The sequence below is a fragment of the Protomyctophum parallelum genome (genome assembly GCF_964188405.1).
Source record: "Protomyctophum parallelum genome assembly, chromosome: 2".
In the NCBI taxonomy this organism is placed as follows: Eukaryota; Metazoa; Chordata; class Actinopteri; order Myctophiformes; family Myctophidae; genus Protomyctophum; species Protomyctophum parallelum.
In genome coordinates, this window is record NC_139699.1 from 13,304,098 (window position 1) to 13,327,278 (window position 23,181).

The 23,181-nt window shown below is 45.0% G+C and overlaps 1 protein-coding gene across 1 annotated transcript in view; it reads left to right on the plus strand.

Moving 5' to 3' along the window:
* LOC310853808 (RNA polymerase II elongation factor ELL2-like) overlaps positions 1-21,876 on the plus strand; it is a 29,748-nt gene extending 7,872 nt beyond the window's left edge. The window contains exons 3-12 of the mRNA XM_083758278.1: positions 12,776-12,909; positions 15,051-15,214; positions 15,329-15,573; positions 16,160-16,311; positions 17,568-17,685; positions 18,023-18,551; positions 19,533-19,590; positions 20,083-20,254; positions 20,941-20,985; positions 21,312-21,876. Of these exons, the coding sequence (XP_083614404.1) occupies positions 12,776-12,909; positions 15,051-15,214; positions 15,329-15,573; positions 16,160-16,311; positions 17,568-17,685; positions 18,023-18,551; positions 19,533-19,590; positions 20,083-20,254; positions 20,941-20,985; positions 21,312-21,422 (1,728 nt within the window). The 3' untranslated portion in view covers positions 21,423-21,876. The remainder of the gene's footprint in view (positions 1-12,775; positions 12,910-15,050; positions 15,215-15,328; positions 15,574-16,159; positions 16,312-17,567; positions 17,686-18,022; positions 18,552-19,532; positions 19,591-20,082; positions 20,255-20,940; positions 20,986-21,311) is intronic.
* Positions 21,877-23,181: the final 1,305 nt, after the last annotated feature.

Below are 23,181 nucleotides of genomic sequence, written 5' to 3' on the forward strand. Positions count from 1 at the left end.
ATTACAGGCTGGGGTTTTATTACATGAAAGAATGGAAGGTGATTACAGGCTGGGGTTTGATTACATGAAATAATGGAAGGTGATTATAGGCTGGGGTTTGATTACATGAAAGAATGGAAGGTGATTACAGGCTGGGGTTTGATTACATGATGAATGGAAGGTGATTACAGGCTGGGGTTTGATTACATGATGAATGGAAGGTGATTACAGGCTGGGGTTTGATTACATGATGAATGGAAGGTGATTACAGGCTGGGGTTTGATTACATGATGAATGGAAGGTGATTACAGGCTGGGGTTTGATTACATGAAGGAATGGAAGGTGATTACAGGCTGGGGTTTTATTACATGAAAGAATGGAAGGTGATTACAGGCTGGGGTTTGATTACATGAAGGAATGGAAGGTGATTACAGGCTGGGGTTTGATTACATGATGAATGGAAGGTGATTACAGGCTGGGGTTTGATTACATGATGAATGGAAGGTGATTACAGGCTGGGGTTTGATTACATGAAAGAATGGAAGGTGATTACAGGCTGGGGTTTGATTACATGATGAATGGAAGGTGATTACAGGCTGGGGTTTGATTACAAGAAAGAATGGAAGGTGATTACAGGCTGGGGTTTGATTACATGCACTGATTACAGGCTGGGGTTTGATTACATGAAATAATGGAAGGTGATTACAGGCTGGGGTTTGATTACATGATGATTGGAAGGTCATTACAGGCTGGGGTTTGATTACATGATGAATGGAAGGTGATTACAGGCTGGGGTTTGATTACATGATGAATGGAAGGTGATTACAGGCTGGGGTTTGATTACATGAAAGAATGGAAGGTGATTACAGGCTGGGGTTTGATTACATGATGAATGGAAGGTGATTACAGGCTGGGGTTTGATTACATGAAGGAATGGAAGGTGATTACAGGCTGGGGTTTGATTACATGATGAATGGAAGGTGATTACAGGCTGGGGTTTGATTACATGATGAATGGAAGGTGATTACAGGCTGGGGTTTGATTACATGAAAGAATGGAAGGTGATTACAGGCTGGGGTTTGATTACATGATGAATGGAAGGTGATTACAGGCTGGGGTTTGATTACATGAAAGAATGGAAGGTGATTACAGGCTGGGGTTTGATTACATGATGAATGGAAGGTGATTACAGGCTGGGGTTTGATTACATGATGAATGGAAGGTGATTACAGGCTGGGGTTTTATTACATGAAGGAATGGAAGGTGATTACAGGCTGGGGTTTGATTACATGCACTGATTACAGGCTGGGGTTTGATTACATGATGAATGGAAGGTGATTACAGGCTGGGGTTTGATTACATGCACTGATTACAGGCTGGGGTTTGATTACATGATGAATGGAAGGTGATTACAGGCTGGGGTTTGATTACATGCACTGATTACAGGCTGGGGTTTGATTACATGATGAATGGAAGGTGATTACAGGCTGGGGTTTGATTACATGATGAATGGAAGGTGATTACAGGCTGGGGTTTGATTACATGCACTGAATGGAAGGTGATTACAGGCTGGGGTTTGATTACATGCACTGAATGGAAGGTGATTACAGGCTGGGGTTTGATTACATGAAGGAATGGAAGGTGATTACAGGCTGGGGTTTGATTACATGCACTGATTACAGGCTGGGGTTTGATTACATGAAGGAATGGAAGGTGATTACAGGCTGGGGTTTGATTACATGAAGGAATGGAAGGTGATTACAGGCTGGGGTTTGATTACATGCACTGATTACAGGCTGGGGTTTGATTACATGAAGGAATGGAAGGTGATTACAGGCTGGGGTTTGATTACATGATGAATGGAAGGTGATTACAGGCTGGGGTTTGATTACATGCACTGAATGGAAGGTGATTACAGGCTGGGGTTTGATTACATGCACTGAATGGAAGGTGATTACAGGCTGGGGTTTGATTACATGCACTGAATGGAAGGTGATTACAGGCTGGGGTTTGATTACATGCACTGAATGGAAGGTGATTACAGGCTGGGGTTTGATTACATGATGAATGGAAGGTGATTACAGGCTGGGGTTTGATTACATGCACTGAATGGAAGGTGATTACAGGCTGGGGTTTGATTACATGCACTGAATGGAAGGTGATTACAGGCTGGGGTTTGATTACATGCACTGAATGGAAGGTGATTACAGGCTGGGGTTTGATTACATGCACTGGATGGAAGGTGATTACAGGCTGGGGTTTGATTACATACACTGAATGGAAGGTGATTACAGGCTGGGGTTTGATTACATGAAGGATTGGAAGGTGATTACAGGCTGGGGTTTGATTACATGCACTGAATGGAAGGTGATTACAGGCTGGGGTTTGATTACATGAAGGAATGGAAGGTGATTACAGGCTGGGGTTTGCTTACATGAAGGAATGGAAGGTGATTACAGGCTGGGGTTTGATCACATGAAGGAATGGAAGGTGATTACAGGCTGGGGTTTGATTACATGCACTGCACTCAAGACTGCAGCATTAATCACTGGCTGGCAGCGCATGTAAAACATGTAAAACTGCACACAGAGAGCTGACCGTGTCCAGTACACTGACTGATTGACTGTGAGATCGCACAGACAAGAGAGAAATACTCACACACACACACACACACACACACACACACACACACACACACACACACACACACACACACACACACAAATCACTCTTTGTCTCCGCCAGGCTGGATACTATATTTTGGCCTCTGTGTGAGCAGCTAATCTCCTGCACCGTTCGACTGAACTGTGTGAAACAGCAAAACCTCAAAATGTTTACAACGGCACATAATTTCTGACCATTAATGTGATGAAGACGTATCTGTCTGACTTAGCATATTCCATTCTGATTGGCTTCCAAAGTTTGCAGGAGTGATGCATGAATCCAATTTATCAGATCCCATTCCAATTGCCTATGACTGGCTTCCAACGTTTGAAAGTCCTGGCCTAGGCAACCTGGCCTGGCGAAGACGTGTCCTGCGAGGAACATGCCCCCCCCCCCCTCGCTCTCTCTCTCTCTCTATCTTCATGTCACTCGGTCACAGACAGACAGACAGACAGACAGACAGACAGACAGACACACACATTGTGCGTTCCATTGTGGTGGCTGGTGGTTGGGGACACTCCATTGTGGATCAGCTTTTAATGTCATGGTGAGGCCTGGTGGCTCTGGGAACCAACACAGCTCTGTCTGCTTTGGTCTGCCATGATGACACCAAGACAATGCGTGCATGTGTGTGCGCCCATGTGTGCGTGCGTGCGTGTGCAGGCAGTTGCACCCAGTTTTAGCCCTTGCCCGCTGCTGAAAGACTTCAGTATAAGGTCTCTGCTGAACGATAGATGGACAGGTCAGCAGATAACCTTCCCACCCCCCCCCCCCCCCAACAACTCCAAATGTCTCCATGCTGTTGGAGCATCACAAACTGCATGCTAAGTTCTCTTGAGAGCTGCCGCGGTGATTAATGGGTCTTTGCTAAACAAAAGATCACTGGGAATGTGGGCAGCAATTAATTCACGCCCTCAACACCACCACCTTCATCAGAATCAGTAGGCTACAGCTACACAAACTAAATGAGCCAGTCACCAAAATATAAGTTTCCCCCCCAAACCTTGTCCTTTGATATTATTTAATTACACTAGTACCAATGACAGATGTGTTGATGTGTGTTAATTGCTCTTGGACTGTGAAGTCTATTAGCCTGTTATTGTTCTTTGTACTAGCTGTTACTCTGACATATTTATTTTAGTGAGGCTGTCGGAGAATACTATAGAGAGTTTGCACACGCATGATTTTCCCATCAGGACATCATCTAGACTGAGTGGCAAAACATTGAGCAGCATGGAGTGTTGGGAGTTGGAAATCACTCAACCGTCCTGTTTCTAAATGTCACATAATGCAGGAGGCAGCGAAATGTTGTGTTATTGAAAACAAGCACTTCCAAACTCTGACACATGGTGGATTTTTATGAAACAAAAACTTTGCAGATAGAGGATAATTCAAGCTTTTCGTACAGCTGCAATGTTGGTGAGTTTAAACATTGTTTAAATGTAATCAGACAGGACTTTTCTGTTTGGATTAATGGGCTGTCAGGGCCTGAAAGTAGTTTTTTGCCACTCAGTGGGCGTTCCCGCATAACTTCCAGGTACGATGATGTCACGCGCATACCCTCTATTCAGGATGAATCAAGATGAACAACATTAGACATGCTTGAATCTGGTCGGCACTCACCATGAAGTTAAGCTGCCTTTTTGTGCACCTGCACCTTAATTAGGTGTATATGAAGGAACGTGTGCACTTTTCCCAAGGCTTCCATAGGCCGGTGTTGCGCCCCTGTGGGGTGGGAGGTGTGTATGTGTGTGTGTGTGTCTCAAACAACTGAAGACATTCACTGCATAATGTACGCATGCAGCTTTACATCCTCAGTTTCGCTTTTGTTTTCACTGTGGCAAGCCCGAGGGAATTGAGCATGCCAACATGTTCACGACGTCGGCACACTAATGCAATCCCCATGCATAGTGAGTCAGGGGGGTTCAGAGTGACTAGACTCAGCCCCCCTTAGTGACTCAGGGGGGTTCAGAGTGACTAGACTAAGCGCCCCCTGTTGTTAGAAGGCAGCGGTGGTGACGACGACAGCCATGGCAGACAGAGCAGGATGTCATGGCACTGCTCCGAGGAGACAGGAGGGAGGGGGCTAGAACAAAAGACAGACTGTTTGCCATTTAGTCAGTCTGCTGAGGATGTGGAAACAATATATGATGCACGACATGTTACACCAGTGTCTCCCAATCAATGGGCTGCGGACCCATTTTCATGGGTCATGAGTATAGTATACATATTTTCAAAAATAGATTTTGTTTTATTAGGATTTCTTTTTGAAAGATTGTAGATTGTAACTTGTAGATGGCCTGTTTTGGAAAAATGTGAAAAGGTTTGAAATCACAATGACATAATTCATTTCGGCTCAGATTGACCATAGACCATTTATTGCAAAGCTATTGCATGTTAGTATGGCGGTGTGCCTCTGCTCATGTGATATCAGATGATCTGCGTCTGATTATCTGATATCACATTTGATATCTCCGATTATCTGTGCACCGAGACACAGCTCTGATATCAACAACCCCCCAGAGCAGAGCCAAAGATACAATAATCCATGAACAATACACAGTCAGTAATGACACATCAACACATGATTCAACACAATGAAACACAACACATGATTCAACACAATCACAACAATACAATAATATCCCATAACCCCTGGACTAAGAACTACAGGGAGGAGGCCGGGGAGGTGGGGGACATTTTCACGCAGGCGCCGCACGAGCTGCTTGACAGCTCAGCATAGAGAAAGAGAAGTGAGCTGAGGCTGCTTAAGTAGCCGCCTGAATTGCACTGTGGGAATGAGGGCGTGGCCTAGAGAGGCAGCGGGTTTAAAGAAGCAGTATAGATCACTATATATACCGGCTAAACCTACGGTGGTTGTCGGGGGAAAAAACCTTTGTGTCATATGAGGGTTCCACCCAACAGTGACAATATGGGTTTGGCTGCTGTTGTAACCAATATTACTAACCCTAACCCTAAAAACAGTACGGGGAGTCTTAACCCGCCACGTCAGACTAATTCCCCCCCCACCACCACCACCACCCACACTGACGGCATTCTCTCCATTTTTGTTCAATTGCCTTTATGGTTCGATGAAGGTCAGGAAAGTGACCCCTGTGTTCCCTGTGCCGTCTCATAAACACTTGGAGGTATTTATGACATTTTTGGGTCACCCCCCAGGGGGGTGAGCCAATTTACCATTTATTAAATTGCAGCGATTTTGTGTCAACCTTCCCAGTTCTAGATTCATACCCTCTCTTCTTTGGATTGTAATTGGTTGGTTTTTGGCATCATTACACAGGATATGGCACATCCTTAATGAGGAAATTAGATCTGAAGGTGTGACTCACTGCATGTGGGTGCGTGTGCATGTGTGTGTGAATTAGTTTCTTCCTGTCTCCCACAAAGTGACAGTATTAATATCTACTCTCAAACTCAACTGCCACATTTACACCTAAACATTGAATTTCTTGTGGTCTCTTTGTTTGTCAGAGGGACACTGTGGAGGTGACATTACGTTACTGGGAATAGTACTGATTCAGTTCTCTGTCTCATGGTGTGGGATGAGACCTATAGAGGGTACACACAGGGCTTACTAGAGACATCAGACACCAGATGCTGTCACTCAATGTGATTCAGACTTCCCCAAACCAATGGGTATTTTTTTTTTATTTTTTTTTATTTTTTTTGCGGCTTACGCCTTTTATTGATTTTTGAAGGGACAGACAGTAGGCTGACAGGAAACGGGAGAGAGATGGGGGGATGACATGCAGTAAAGGCCGTGTCGGGTCCGGGAGTCGAACCCGCGGCACACTGCGACTGGATTACCAGTCCGGTGCCCAGACCGTTACGCTACGGCCTGGGCCAACCAATGGGTATTTTATTTATAATAAAATATATATTAAAAAAATGTTGGCCAAACGTTGTGGGAAATAAGCTGACTTGGCAACCCTGGCACCTCTGCCGGTGCCGAGGATGGAGCCACCAGCCAGGACCGGCCTGACCTCCAGAACCACCAGCCAGGACCGGCCTAACCTCCAGTGACAGAACCACCAGCCAGGACCGGCCTGACCTCCAGAACCACCAGCCAGGACCGGCCTAACCTCCAGAACCACCAGCCAGGACCGGCCTGACCTCCAGTGACATTGATTACAATGTGAATGGAGAGCCAGAGAGAGAGAGACGGGTCGAGGTCGCTGGCAGCTCCCGTCTGGGAGCGGATGTGTATTCACTAGTCAGTGTGTGGGCGTGAGAGGGGTCGACGTTTATCTTAAAAGAACAACTCAGTCTGCGGTCACCTCCAACTCTGCCTCTTTCAGCTTTACTCCTGACCTCTCTGCGGGGGAGGGGGGGGGGGGGGGGGCGGGGGTCACTAAGCATTATTGGGAAGAAGCTCTGGTCAAACAGCAGATCTACAAGCTCACCTACAAGCTACAATAAGTGAGCTTGTAGATCGACTATTTTTGGCGAAGACATTTGACGTAGACTCATTTGGTGTAGACTATAGAGTCTATACCAAATGTCTACAGTAGCATCTCCGGTCCGTTTCACTGAGACTAGAGGGTTGAAGTGGTTAAATAAATATGCGTTTCAAACTATTTAAAAAATATATTTTCATCGCCCATTTTCTTTTTCCAAAATTCCATTCCAAAAACTGCAGATTCCCTGAATATTTCACTTGAAAGGCAATGAATGTTTAATTATTCATGGTCAGTTGGATTCTTTTAAGTGCCAAGTCCTTTGTTGAGAGCGCCTGGTCGTCTTGCGTTCAGAGTTGCAGTGTTGTTGTTTCTCTCAGGAGAATCACACTCAGGGGCCCTCAGGGGCCCTCATTGCCGTCGGGGGCCCGATGGCTGGGAATGAGACACGCTTGGAGGCTTTAGTTCTGCTAGGGCCCCCGATGGCAGACAGCCCAGTGGGGGGTCCGGACTGGAGGGGTCTGCCCTGTGGATGTGTTAGGAAGAGATGACACTGAATGCCGGGAAGTCTCCCTTCTGGCTTCACTGCATTACCAGGCCACACAGCAAAATCCTCAGTGTTTGTTTAAAATCACACCCGTGTGAACGGAGTGGTGCAGATCCCCTCGCCACCTCTCTCTCTCTCTCTCTCTCTCTCTCTCTCTCTCTCATTAGCAGGCAACATTGCAGCACTATCTCTCTCTCTGTTTCTGGCGCCCCCTACTGGTACCCTATAGTCATATACTTGTGCTTATGGCCACATAGGTGGCCACATAGGTAGCCACATAGGTAGGTGGACACGGACATTGCTGGTTGTAGGAGTGGTTGCACCACTCAAAAAAACACTTGAAGGTGGTGTAAGAGATATTATTTTGTTAAAATAAGTGCTAAAGCGGCACAATGTAACGTGGTGCAACCACTTCCTTGAGTGACTATGTGTGTGGGTGGGTGTGTGGGTGCGTCTGAGCACGAAAACAGCATGGTTGTTTTTCACCACCTGTGTGCAACCTAACACACACACAAACACACGCACTCGCCCCACGGCACCATCCACCATGGGCACTCGCCCCACGGCAGCATCCTGTGAACAGGTCCATCAGTCATGCATTGTGCTTGGTGGTGAAGAGGAAGCAAGTGAAATATGGTGAAATATCTCCTGAATGCTTTCATGCCCGACTGAATCCTGACCTTTGTTGTTTTTAAATGGATGCTGGAGGATGATGCCAGCACTACACATCAAATATTTACGTTGGCGTCTGTCAGCAGAGAGAGAGCGTTCCCTTTGCACAGCTCGTTAAATGTCTCAAATTAACTATTTCATTGAGCCGCTGATTTAAATACAGAATTTTCTGAATCCGTGTGTGTGCGTGCGTGTGTGCGTGCGCGCCATGCATCAGCTATGTACATGATAGTACCAGCACTTTGTCAGCACAGCAGGTTACACACACACACACACACACACACACACACACACACACATTTTATAATAAGCCCTATATACTTTTTTACTTTTTGAAAGATTTACATTTTTATTTTCTATAAGACCAGTTGGATTGATATCACATTGAGAACATACAGGCAGCAGTTCTGCTACCCCAGGTTGGAATACACTGCGGCAGAGTTGTCAGGATTCCCCGCGTCAGCAGCTCAGGGGCCCTATGGGGCCCTCAACACTAAAATGCACTAATGCATCTCCAGCTGAGAGGTGGCCTCATTCTTACAGTTAGTGTAAACTGTGAGGGCCATTTTTTTCCTTCATGTTTGCGTTTGAACAAGACCTTTGTAGTTTTATGACAGTGTTAAGTTGGCTCTTAAATGTTTACAGATCAGCTACCATACTTGGTTGCCGTGAGAATGAGATGGTGTGTGTCATGAGATCACTGGGGTTTTAAGTGAGATGGTGTTAATTAAGTTCAGGTGCCTTTTAAGTGAGAGACACGGCCGCCCATTTCCTCTGCTTTTTCCTCAAGAAATATGGACCTTCAAATGGGTCTGATCATTGCTGCTTACCCACTTAAAGCTCTTTTGTGTGATGTGGGGTCATTTTCATATAGACAGATACATTCAGATTTATTTTTGCAACCCGGTACAGGCTTTATAGTTTAGACATACTATTGGTCCGACTGGCATTAGACCGAAAACCTACCTCAAACCCTAACCTAACCGCAAGCACTGGATCAGCGCATGTCCCCGTTGGTGTGTCTAATCTGCCTGTGCTTCCCTTCGCTTGGAACATATTTTTTAATGGCTAGCGATTCAGGGGCTGAAGCCTGGACTGTCACTGTTGACATTGTTTTCAAATGCTTCTGACTAACATTCTGTGCAACGCAAGCAGAGCGCTGAAAATTCATAGAACATAAATCAGATGTCCTGTCTCGCCCCACCTCCTTTAAGCCTTTGCAGTCGCATAAATAAGATGTCGGTTTTGGAAAGACAAACCAACAACATATTTAACAATGCCGGTTTTATTGCAATTATTTAATTTAGACAGGACACAAACATGGCTGCTTCCCTTCCTGAATTGGCAGTTGAAAGGCAGTAGACCCTGACTCTCTTATGAGACATCCTACTTTACTCCATAAACAATTTATTCCAAACCTCAGTTTATAGGGAGTGGAGAGAGAATTGAAAGAAAAAAACCTTTTAATAAAAACCATTGGTGCCGGCTTCCAGTTTCATGAGTGTTTGCACAATGAGGAACATGAGATTGCTTTGACAGATTTCGTAGGTGTTTTGAGATGGGTGGCACCAAACAGAAAGGGAAATGTTTTATTTTTTAGTGTTCCATTTCTTTTGTCAGGGCGCTTGTTGAAATGTCAATGTTGTGAACCTTGTTTTACAGCTGTTATGCTAAAAGATTTTAGCATATTCTTTATTGACTGAGCATTGTAGATTAGAAGGCATCCATTGATGTTAGGACATCTCCAAAGTGTAAAAATTGTAAGCAATAACAGCATGGAGAATCTATCATAATATAAATAATATAATAATAACAGCATGCAGAATCTATCATAATAATAATAATAATATAATAACAGCATGCAGAATCTATCATAATAGCTGATAACTGATAGGAATCTTTGCTGCAATGTTGATGACCAAAATATGTCAGACACAAATTAAATGAATGTGAATTTGTCCATTTGTAATTCTGAGAGTGTGTACAAATGTAACCAAATGGACCATTAAGGGTCAATTTGGTTACATTTGAACATGCTCAGAGTCAACACTGATGATTTCCCTGCAGAAAATCAAGCTGTATTACATATCATTTTTGGGGTCCTTGACAAGAAATATTGAGAACCGTTGATCAGGCCTAAATGGGTTAATGTACTGTTTATTTTTCCCTGTACACCAAGTATCTTCCCAGAAGATAGGTAATCTACAAGCTCACATGTGTGTTGCGAGTGTGACACGTGTGAGAGATAGACCTTTTGGTCGAAACGCGTAGGTTCTGTTATTTATTTGCCTTGCTCATCATCAAACAAACTATTCCATTTTTCACCAAAGACGGAGTGCTTTGGATTCCCTTCTTTTCTTTTCAAGGCTGCAACTTACACCTTGACAAGCAGTACAACTTCGAGGAAGGATACCTTGGTTTTACCTGTATCACCAAAGAGCACCCATCTAAGAATACCTTGTCTATATGGCTTTACCTGTATCACCAAAGAGCACCCATCTAAGAATACCTTGTCTATATGGCTTTACCTGTATCACCAAAGAGCACCCATCTAAGAATACCTTGTCTATATGGCTTTACCTGTATCACCAAAGAGCACCCATCTAAGGATACCTTGTCTATATGGCTTTACCTGTATCACCAAAGAGCACCCATCTAAGAATACCTTGTCTATATGGCTTTACCTGTATCACCAAAGAGCACCCATCTAAGAATACCTTGTCTATATGGCTTTACCTGTATCACCAAAGAGCACCCATCTAAGGATACCTTGTCTATATGGTTGTACCTGTATCACCAAAGAGCACCCATCTAAGGATACCTTGTCTATATGGTTGTACCTGTATCACCAAAGAGCACCCATCTAAGGATACCTTGTCTATATGGTTGTACCTGTATCACCAAAGAGCACCCATCTAAGGATACCTTGTCTATATGGTTGTACCTGTATCACCAAAGAGCACCCGTCTAAGAGCCACTAACAGATCCCTGCAGCGCTTCCATTCCTCTATTTCTAACGTGTGCGTGCGTTTGTGTGTGTGTGGCCGGCCCACTGGCCCTGGAGGTTGTGCCATGCTCCAGTGTGTCTGCCAGGGGACCTCAGGCACGCCTCACTGGAGCTGCCTCTTCAAAACACTGTTTACCCAGGGGGATTTATTTAAAGATGTGTGTGTGTGTGTGTGTGTGTGTGTGTGTGTGTGTGTGTGTGTGTGTGTGTGTGTGTGTGTGTGTGTGCGTGTGCGTGTGTGCGTGTGCGTAAGTTCAAAACACACCAGCCTGGTCTCTTTCTCAAGGCCTAACATTAAAATAGAAGCAGTATTTCTCAATGTGTGGCTCCCACACTGGGCTAGGATCCATTGATCTGTGCATTACAACAGCTATGATCCATTGATCTGTGGCTCCCACACTGGGCTAGGATCCATTGATCTGTGCATTACAACAGCTATGATCCATTGATCTGTGGCTCCCACACTGGGCTATGATCCATTGATCTGTGGCTCCCACACTGGGCTATGATCCATTGACCTGTGGCTCCCACACTGGGCTATGATCCATTGACCTGTGGCTCCCACACTGGGCTAGGATCCATTGACCTGTGGCTCCCACACTGGGCTAGGAGCCATTCACCTGTGGCTCCCACACTGGGCTAGGATCCATTGACCTGTGGCTCCCACACTGGGCTAGGATCCATTGACCTGTGGCTCCCACACTGGGCTAGGATCCATTGACCTGTGGCTCCCACACTGGGCTAGGATCCATTGACCTGTGGCTCCCACACTGGGCTATGATCCATTGACCTGTGGCTCCCACACTGGGCTATGATCCATTGACCTGTGGCTCCCACACTGGGCTAGGATCCATTGACCTGTGGCTCCCACACTGGGCTAGGAGCCATTCACCTGTGGCTCCCACACTGGGCTAGGATCCATTGACCTGTGGCTCCCACACTGGGCTAGGATCCATTGACCTGTGGCTCCCACACTGGGCTAGGATCCATTGACCTGTGGCTCCCACACTGGGCTAGGATCCATTGACCTGTGGCTCCCACACTGGGCTATGATCCATTGACCTGTGGCTCCCACACTGGGCTATGATCCATTGACCTGTGGCTCCCACACTGGGCTATGATCCATTGACCTGTGGCTCCCACACTGGGCTAGGATCCATTGACCTGTGGCTCCCACACTGGGCTAGGATCCATTGACCTGTGGCTCCCACACTGGGCTAGGATCCATTGACCTGTGGCTCCCACACTGGGCTAGGATCCATTGACCTGTGGCTCCCACACTGGGCTATGATCCATTGACCTGTGGCTCCCACACTGGGCTATGATCCATTGATCTGTGCATTACAACACACTGGGCTATGATGTTCTTCTTTGTTGTTGTTGTTGGTGTTCATAACGCAATGTAACATTTGTGTGTTTGTGTGTGTACACACACGTGTGTGTTTTTAATTTATCTGATAATTAATTGTGTTTGTTTTCCTCTCACAGTACATAAAGATCCCAGTGTCTGCGGGCGCTGCTGATACGTCATCTACTGTACGCGTTGTCTCCTTCTACTTGTCCACTGACAGCAAGGACCAGCCTCAGGCTAGCTTCGACTGTGTCCAGCAGCATGTCACCAGGTAAGGACCAGCCTCAGGCTAGCTTCGACTGTGTCCAGCAGCATGTCACCAGGTAAGGATCAGCCTCAGGCTAGCTTCCACTGTGTCCAGCAGCATGTCACCAGGTAAGGACCAGCCTCAGGCTAGCTTCGACTGTGTCCAGCAGCATGTCACCAGGTAAGGACCAGCCTCAGGCTAGCTTCGACTGTGTCCAGCAGCATGTCACCAGGTAAGGACCAGCCTCAGGCTAGCTTCGACTGTGTCCAGCAGCATGTCACCAGGTAAGGACCAGCCTCAGGCTAGCTTCGACTGTGTCCAGCAGCATGTCACCAGGTAAGGACCAGCCTCAGGCTAGCTTCCACTGTGTCCAGCAGCATGTCACCAGGTAAGGACCAGCCTCAGGCTAGCTTCGACTGTGTCCAGCAGCATGTCACCAGGTAAGGACCAGCCTCAGGCTAGCTTTGACTGTGTCCAGCAGCATGTCACCAGGTAAGGACCAGCCTCAGGCTAGCTTCCACTGTGTCCAGCAGCATGTCACCAGGTAAGGACCAGCCTCAGGCTAGCTTCCACTGTGTCCAGCAGCATGTCACCAGGTAAGAAGATGACCACTATGTCCAAGGAAGAAAGAGACTTCCACCTTCAGATTCAGATTAAAATACTTTCTAACAAAATAAAATAAGGATAAAGTTATTAGGTCAACCATTTCTTTGTATGTTTAAGTTATTTGTCCTTATCTGCCCAGCGGAACGTTTTTGTAGGAAGCCTAAAAGACGTCGACGTCGTCGTCTTCTTGTTTTGTCAGCCTGTAGTCAGGGATCATGTTAATCCCAGTTGGTTTTCCACACATTAATCCCAGTTGGTTTTTCAACACATTAAATCCTGCATTGAACCCGTCTAGCGTGAGAGCTATATCGGTACAGTGACATAACATACTGTACACACAGGACGACAAAGCCACATGATGGACACTATACAGCTATACTGTATATTGAGACGGTTGCACGCTGTCCTCAGCTGGCCCCAGTAAAAGTTGCAATTGGATTGCGTTTTAATCTAGCACTGCATCTATCAAATAATAATGTGTGTGTGTGTGTGTTTGTTTGTTTTTACAATTAATACATTTAGACTAGCCAATTATTATTGAAGCATTATAATGCATTATAAATGTTATTATAATGCATTATAGACCGTGTTACCTGGTATAACGTGCTGAGTTTGCATTATTACCAGCAATAATAAATGATATCATTATAATGTATAGTACAGTACTTCATAAACCCTGTTAATGCATAACAATAATGCATTATAAATGTGGTTTTAACGCATTATAGCCACAACCTTAAAGGTCTTATACCAACCATTTTATAATAATGAATGAATGGATGATTAAATTGATTACTTTGATGAAGTGCTCATGGATGACGGTTCATGTCATAATAACTATCAGAGACAGTACGGTCATTGTTTAGGTGAAGTCCTGCCTTGCTCTTTTGTTCTAAGCAGGGTCTGTAACAACGGGTGGCTAATTTGTAGTCCATTTATTTTTAACTTTACATAAAAGAACCGATAGGCTGTCTGTAGCAGATAGGTTGTAAGTTGTAGGTCTGCTATTTTTTAAAAAATCATAAAAATGCGGCACAAATCTTTGAGGCCTAAATGGGTTTAACAGTGACGTCACTGACTCCTAGCTGCAGCACATGGCATGTGTTTATTTATTATTATTTAATTATTTTCACGGCTCGTGCTGTGCTACTCAAACACTAGTGGATTATCAATCATTCTTTGTCAACATTCAAGTACCAGAAGTACAACCCATGTAAAATAATGTGTCATTATAAAAATATATAAATTATGATTATAGTCCACTTCCTCCTTTTAGTACGAATGGCTTTCACATTGCAGCAAAACGTATCCAAGACTTGACTGATTGCGATCCCGGGTACGGTTAGGCAATCCATTCCCGGGAACGGTACGCATCATTCACACTAACCACAACATCTGCAAAGTGGTCCTGAGTGCGCACCTGGGACCACAGTGTGAATCCCCTTTAAGATACACTTTTATCTGTGTTTAGGAAGCGGAACGCTAGAGTTTCCTTTCATGCCATCTGGACATTTTGCTTTAATTCCTTGGACTGCTTCACCCCTATTTTGTTTTCCCAGCGATGGTCGGGACCGTCTGGAAGGCCAGGGCAGCATCCAGGACAAGATCACAGTGTGCGCCACTGACGACTCCTACCAGATGACCCGGGAGAGGATGAGCCAGGTGGAGAAGGACAGCTGGAGCCGCGCTGCCATTGAGATCAAACCAGGGGCCACGCATCCAAGTAAGGTCAAGGTTGAGGAGCACTGGCCTAAACTATGCTTCTCTTGATGATATTATGATCCTGTTACTGTGAACGTTGGCCAGAAAATTAATCTATCAATTTATTTTTCTCCAGGTAAATGTGTGAAGTTTCAGAAGAGACCCGGAGCCCTTCTGTCCGACATCTGCGTACAGAAGCACTCGCCCACCACACGGAGGACCACCCCCCAGGGCTCGCTGGCCAATCAGAGGTCTTTGAGAGAACGCATCATCCACCTGTTGGCTGTCAAACCTTACAGGAAAGCAGAACTTGTGTTGTGGTTGGAGAGAGAGAGAGCCACGCCCAAAGATAAGGCTGACCTGGGATCAGTGCTGGACGAGGTACAAATACTCTGAAATACATGTTAATCGTTAAAAACTGTTGCTTTTCAAGTTTTCAGGTGATACATCTTTGAGCGGCACAGCTTTGTGTGTATGCAGTGCTTAATGCTTGCCGGAGCTCAGCTCCGAAACTTCCCTCCTGTAGAATGTAGAAGGACTCAGAGGTTGTCCAGCAGGGGGAGTGGTTCTACCAGGCTACTACCGCCACCCCAAATGCTCATACAACATACAATTCATCTGTATTATTGCAACAGCAAGTCGCATTTACTATGAAATCGTTCATTTCCTGTCAGTCACTCATTATCCCCATACATTGGAATGCCCCCAAATAAGCCCAGGTCTTGTGACATCACGTGACATCATCAGGGATGGAGATAGTAAATGCGACCTGCTGTCGCAATTACAGTAAGCCCATATATGGAGATCCTGTTGTCATCAATATTGGCCAGCAATTCTACATCTGACCTCAAACCCTTAGATCTCCATATATGGATATATGTCAGAACCTGCAATTATTTGACAATTATGATGACAGCCCTATAGGCCTGTGTCAAGTGGTTCTGAAGGTGTGCTGTGTGGCTCTCAGGTGGCCAGGGTGAACGTTAAGGACGGCAGCTACGTGTTGAAGGACGAGTTGCACAACCAGCCACAGAGAGACAGGCCTGGATACGCAGAGGAGGAGAGACTGCTGACCAGCAACAAGACGGACGGACAGCTGATGGGCAGGATGCTGACCAGGTGGGTGTCTATACCCTTTTTAATAATAATGCGATGTTGACACTGTCATTTACCTGCTTAAGTATTTTTTTGTTGCTGTTGTTAATGTTTGTTATATCTCTATATGTCCTCATAATCACTGCTATAGAAGGTTTGTTCGGTAACAGGTGTCTCTCCAGCTCTTTAGTAAACAGAAAAGGCATTTTCAGGTTGGGGTAATAATTTCATCTAGTCAGCAAAGAGAACTCATACTGGATACAGAACAAGTGAAATGGGAAATAATTAAACAATAAAAGATGTAAAAGGCCCCACCACCTATGTATAAAGATCTACAAGCTCACAACATGTGCACCACATTGTGAGCATGTACAAAGGTATTATTGTCTCCACCAGGCCGAAGGCCTGGGGAGAGAGTATGTTTTGCACTCCATGTGTGAGTCCGTCTGTCTGTGTGCGTCCGTCCGTCCGTCCGTCTGTTACCAGCTAATCTCCGGCACCGTTAACCCGGTCGGTGCCAAATTTTGCACACACACTCCCTGGATGCCAACGATGAACCCAAATTCTCCAGAACAGCCCCTTATAGCACCACCAGGAGGCCGACTTTTGATATTACTCCTCCAAATTCTGTCCAGAAATACCGCAAAAATGTTACACAGTATCTCTATAGTCATGTGTTCAAGACGGATCTGTCCGATATTTCATATTCCATCCTAATTGGCTAACATTGGCTTTCAAAGTTTGAACAAAAAGCCTCAAATCATGAACGTGCAATTTACGTGAAATCTTTCACAGACTTTCCTACTAGGCTGAGGAATATATCCCACCCTTGTCCCATTGGCCTGTTATAGCACCACCAACAGGTGGATTTTTGCAAAACACATTTTTGGAACAAGATTCCTCAAATCATCCAATTGCCATCCTAGGCGTGAGAAGAAATGGCACCCTTTCACATTGGCCTATTATAGCGCCACCAGGAGGCCACAACCTGACCTGCCCCCCTGGTGGAGACCTGTGCCCCGAGGGGCACTTTATCTAGTTACATCTGCTATTTTAGGGGTGCAACACTGTTGTATTATAGAACGGTGTCCAGGTGTTCCTCAACACAGCGCCTGCCTCAGCCTGTCAGCTGTAGAGCGTTTAACATTCCTAACCGTATTCCTAAAGCGAGCCCCATATGTTATAAACGCTACACTGTTATTTCTTCCATAGTTAAAGTTGAAAACAGCTATTTGCCCAGTAGTCTCCTGATTGGCATTTTCTTTCTTTCTGTTTTGCAGGAAGCTGCAGGTTCACAGCAGTGGCGGTCAGTCGCGGGGCGTCCACAGCAACCTGTCCATCCACAAGCTGTCAGGGGAATCACCGTCTCATCAGTGCACAGTCAGGAACCCTACCATGGTAAAAACAAACACTCTTTTCTGAATGTCATTGCTAGCTATAATTCAACATTTTATATGTTTGTTTTTTTATTTGGCGGGGCATAAATTAATGGCCTACTTCTTCAGAGAGTGTTGCAAAAGTAGCAAAGTAGCGAAAATAGTCAATCTTGTACTGAGCTTGTATAAATATTGAGCAAGAACTTGTGAATAAAGAATAACTACGTTTTTTGCATCTTCTAAAAAGTAACTGTTTTGAATATACACCCGACATCGTTTTATTTCAAACATGCAACATCTGCTAAAAGTAAACAATTGTAAAGTTCCACTTTTTCAATTATAATAATGTCATCTCCCAGAAACGGCCAGTGCATTCAGACAGCCTTCAGGACAGCCCGGCCGCTAAGAGACAGCGACCAGCGAACCCGCCCCCCAACCAACCGTTGATCTCCGAAGGCGGGCTGGAACCCGCGATGGCCACGCCCATTCCCACTCCCCTCAACCCCAGTTTCCTCACAAACACTGCATTTCAGAGGACCAGTAACCACACTGGCAGCTCCCCACCACCTAGGCACAAACTGTCCTGTTCCCTGGACACAGCGCTCTGCGTGCCAGACAGCGCTGGGCGAGGAGGCCCCAAACTGTCTCGTTCCCCGGACACAGCGCTCTGCGTGCCAGACAGTGCTGGGCGAGGAGGCCCCACCACGGGCGCACAGCCGCCGGGCGACTCGGAACACAGGAAGAGGAAATCCAAAAGGCACAAAGACAAAGAGAGAGAAAGGTTAAAAAACAACGCTGGATGCTTAGAGAGCAGCCCTGAACTTAAGCACAACCCTGGATGCTTAGAGAGCAGCCCTGAACTTAAGCACAACCCTGACAAACTGGACAGTAAGAGTTATTTGTTTGTTTGTTTGTTTCATTGGTTCTCAGATTTTTTTTTAATTTTATTTCAAGGACCCCATAACTCAAGTTACAGACCTGTAAGGATCTGTAACTACAATGTAGCCTGTAACTAAAGTTTTCAAATAATTGTAGTGGAGTAAAAGGTACAATAGTAGGATTGGAGGATAGGACTAGGAAGTAGAAGTACTCAAATTTGTACTCAAGTGTGTATACATAGTTACCACCTCCCACTGAAAACTCTGCTGTGAAATGACTCATGACACGTCTGAGTCTCATTGGGTACAAAAAATAACACATTACCACAAAATAACACATTATAACACCACAGCTTGTTCTAAGCTGTTGACCAATCAGCTGTATGAGTGGTCTCTGAGTGAGTGTCTATCTGCTGTCTGTACACTTAATACCCATAAGTCCTGTCTGGTGGAAACCATTACTTTACAGACAATAAGAGAGAAAAAAAAGGAAAAAAATAAAACTTCCCAGTGGGTGACTTAACTGGTGGCTGCCCAGTACAACCGCAGTCTCATTGTCACTCTCCGCTTGGTCATAGGGTGTGTTTTTATGCCTGGTTGTTTAACCTATTTAGTCCTGAGCTCTACAAATGTCTTCTAAATCATGACAGTTTTCTGAAAAACCCTATGTTTCTATGTCAGTTGTTCTCAAACATTTTCATGTCAAGGACCCCCAAAAATACCCCCATCTGAAAATATGTAGTTCCAGGGACCTCCCAGAAGCAACGATTTGAGTTGAAAACATTCACTCTGAAAGAATATATATTCCAAATTTGTGACACATTTTCACGATTTTTCAAAAATAGCAGACCTACAAGCTCGCTATGAGCTTGTAGAATAGCTAAGTGAGTGTTTAGTAGATGAAAATAAAGCTATCTTTAGCTAGTCAGACAAAGTGTCATTCGTCATCACACAGGAGTTAGTTTACATCATTATCTGTGTGTTATTCCAGATCCCAACAACACAAACTGTATGAGCTCACCACTCCAAGGCAAGCCAGATTACCTGCTGTGAGTATAAACAGGATGGATGGATGGATGGTAGCTCTGGTCCATAGCTCTAATGCGTTGCATTTAGATTTAGAACTATGATACTCTCGACTTCCACCGCTCGCATGAATGCAGACCAGCCTCTCGTCTTTAGCGTAAATAAAAATAACACAAGTGCTCCCACTAAGGAAAGTAGGCTTTCTATTTACACTAAAGACGAGAGGCTGGTCTGCATTCATGCGAGTGGCGGAAGTCGAGAGTAACATAGCTCTAAATGCAACGCATTAGAGCTATGGACCAGAGCTGGATGGAGGGATGGATGGATGTTTCATGTTGTCACATTTAATGATGTTGATGATATAGCAAAGCAACACTATACAGGCACCATACTGCCTGTGGTTCATGCCATATACAGGCACCATACTGCCATATTCAGGATGAAAGGAGAAACAGCCAATAGAATCAGAACTTTCTTGTCACATCACCCATCATGTTCCATGTCGCCCCCTATAGGACATATGTGACCATCACCAGCGCGGAGCAGCGGCAGCGCTACCAGGGCGACTTCTCTGCAGAATATGACGAGTACAAAGACCTGCACGCCAGAATCGCCACCGTCACACACCTGTTTGTTCAGCTGGGACACAAAATCAAAACGCTGTCCCCGGGAACGCAAGAATATAAGGTACAGTACAAATAATATTGTATATAACTCATATACTGTCCCCTGTGGACACAAGAATGTATGGTATGCATGTACACACTATAGAAATAATACATATACTGTCCTCTGAACACAAGAATATATGGTACACACGTACAAAAACTGTCCCCTGGCCACAAGAATATAAGGTTCACACGTCATTTTTACTAGTTGACTAGTTGCCTATATTTTACTAGTCGAGTTACTAGTCGAGTTGTTTAACTACCTATTATGTACAAAATCGGGGGGAAAAAAACTTTTTTTACTAGTCAACTAGTACAACTAGAACAAGGTCGACTAGTGGATTTACTAGTCGACTAGTTGAATAGTCGACTAGTTGCTTAAAGACCTAACACACGTACACAAATATTAAGGGCTGTGACTGTCCACAAAAGAGTTCTTTGAGTGTTACTGTTGAAAGCACCCACTTTGGACATCAGACAGACAGAGCTAGACGTGCACTGAGCCAGACGCCTCTGCTCAGTGACTGCGTGTTTCTCCAACCGCCCAAAGTGACATTGATGAGCGGCGCTCCTCTCCCAAAAGTTGCACTGGTTTCAGCTTGAGTGATCCGCAAAGAGCGTTATGATATGCTGAGAACGCTGAATCGCGAGAAGCGATTGGAGTGAATAATAACAATTGTTTGTTTAATGTTTTGTGCCATCTAGATACTAGAAGACCAAATACTGGAAAAGTACACAAAGTATAGACAGGTATGTGATGTTCTCTTTGAATTTGAATAAACACACAAATACACATTAAGATAATAAGATTAACCTTTATGGATGCCTGGACATGGACATGCCATGGACATTCAGATATCCTAGCACACACACACACACACACACACACACACACACACACACACACACACACACACACACACACACACACACACACACACACACACACACACACACACTCACTCACTCACTCACTCACTCACTCACTCACTCACTCACTCACTCACTCACACACACACACACAAGCACAGAGGGATCAAGTTGTTGAAAACCTCCGTTTTCCCTCATCCGTACAGACGTTCCCAGACGCGCGGGCAGAGAAGAGGCGCTGCGAGTACCTCCACGAAAAGCTGTCCCACATCAAACGCCTCATCACAGAATATGATGTTCTGCACAACGCCTCCTAGCGATGAAAAACGGTCCTGCATCCACATAAAATGTATCATCACTGACTACCCTTACCTCTGGGTGTACCATCGGAGCTAGATGGAGCCTTACGAGTCCATTTGGTGTGATATTCTACTGATGCGCAAAGATTATTATTATTTTGTTTTTTAAGAGTACAGAATACTATCGGACCACAGAGTGTGAAGTATAGGCATTGTCTCTAATGAGGGACACAAAATGTTAAAGGGTTGTTCCAGTTACTGTGGCCATAGCCTCGGAAACCCAGATGTTTTATTTACTGGGGCCATAGCCTTGGAAACCCAGACGTTTTATTTACTGGGGCCATAGCCTCGGAAACCCAGACGTTTTTATTTCCAGGGAGAAAATGTTAAAGGGTTATTTCAGTTACTGGGGCCATAGCCTCGGAAACCCATCCATCCATCCATCCATCTTCAACCGCTTATCCGTAGTCAGGTCGCGGGCAACAGCGGGCAACAGCTCCACCAGAGTGATCCAGACTTCCCTCTCCAGAGCAGTGACTTCTTCCTGGGGGATTCCGAGACGTTCCAAGGCCAGTGAGTCGATGTGACTCGGAAACCCAGACGTTTTTATTTCCAGGGAGAAAAACAAAGTCTGGGGCCAAGTCCACTTCAATTCGGCATACAGTAGCGCAAACTACTACTACTCTGCTGATTTCTGATCGCCTGCACTTTTGTTAAATTGACGAACACACACACACACACACACTCCTCTCTCTCTGTCGCTCTAATAAATTAGTCTCATGTCGCACAGCTGCGTGTAGTTTCTCCCGGGGGATCCTGCCGGGAGCTGCCTATGCCATAGAAAGCATAGGTCGGGTTCCAGTCTACTGGGGCCATGCCTTGACGCTCCACTCAGCCTTGGAGACAGACCTTGGTTCAGGTCATTCATTGTTGCAAGTCTTGCATGTCCAAAAGTGTTACTTTTCAGGAAATGTAAAAAAGCTCACAGTGCTTGTGGATCATCTATTGTATGTGTATATATATATATATATATGTTGGAATAAGTCCTGTAGGTTCGTTGTAGTGCATGGAAGCAACACTATGTAACTATTTTATGAATAAAATGTAATCTTGTCCAATCCGTATTATCGAGTATGGTAATTCAATATAATTGGCGTGGTTGTATTTTGTCTCCCTGCGCTTCTATTGAGACATTTAGATTGTGTATCATGTCATGTCTCACTTGGATACAGGTTCTCTTTTTTTATGTATTTTTTTGTGGCTTTCGCCTTTATTTTATATATTTTATGGGGGGACAGACAGTAGGCTGACAGGAAATGGGGAGAGAGATCGGGGGGAGTTGAACCCGCGGCACACTGCCAGACTGGACCGCTGAGCCATGGCACAGTTGGATACAGGTTCTGACACAAATATTGACCTGATGGTCAAGATTCTATTTATTCCTAATTTATCCTTTGTCAGCCTTCTCAGCTCAGCCAGGGCAAAGTGGCACAACTTTGCAATTCACCCTTTGTCAGCCTTCTCAGCTCAGCCAGGGCAAAGTGACACAACTTTGCAATTCACCCTTTGCAATTTTGCAAAAAGAAATTTGCAATTTTTATGCAATTTTTTTGTAATTTTTTGCTTTTTTGAAATTTTGCAATTCACCCTTTGTCAGCCTTCCCAGCTCAGCCAGGGCAAAGTGACACAACTTTGATATTCACCCTTTGCAATTTTGCAATTTTGCCAAAAATAAAAATGCAAAAAAATTTGCATTTTTTTGCAATGTTTTTGCAAT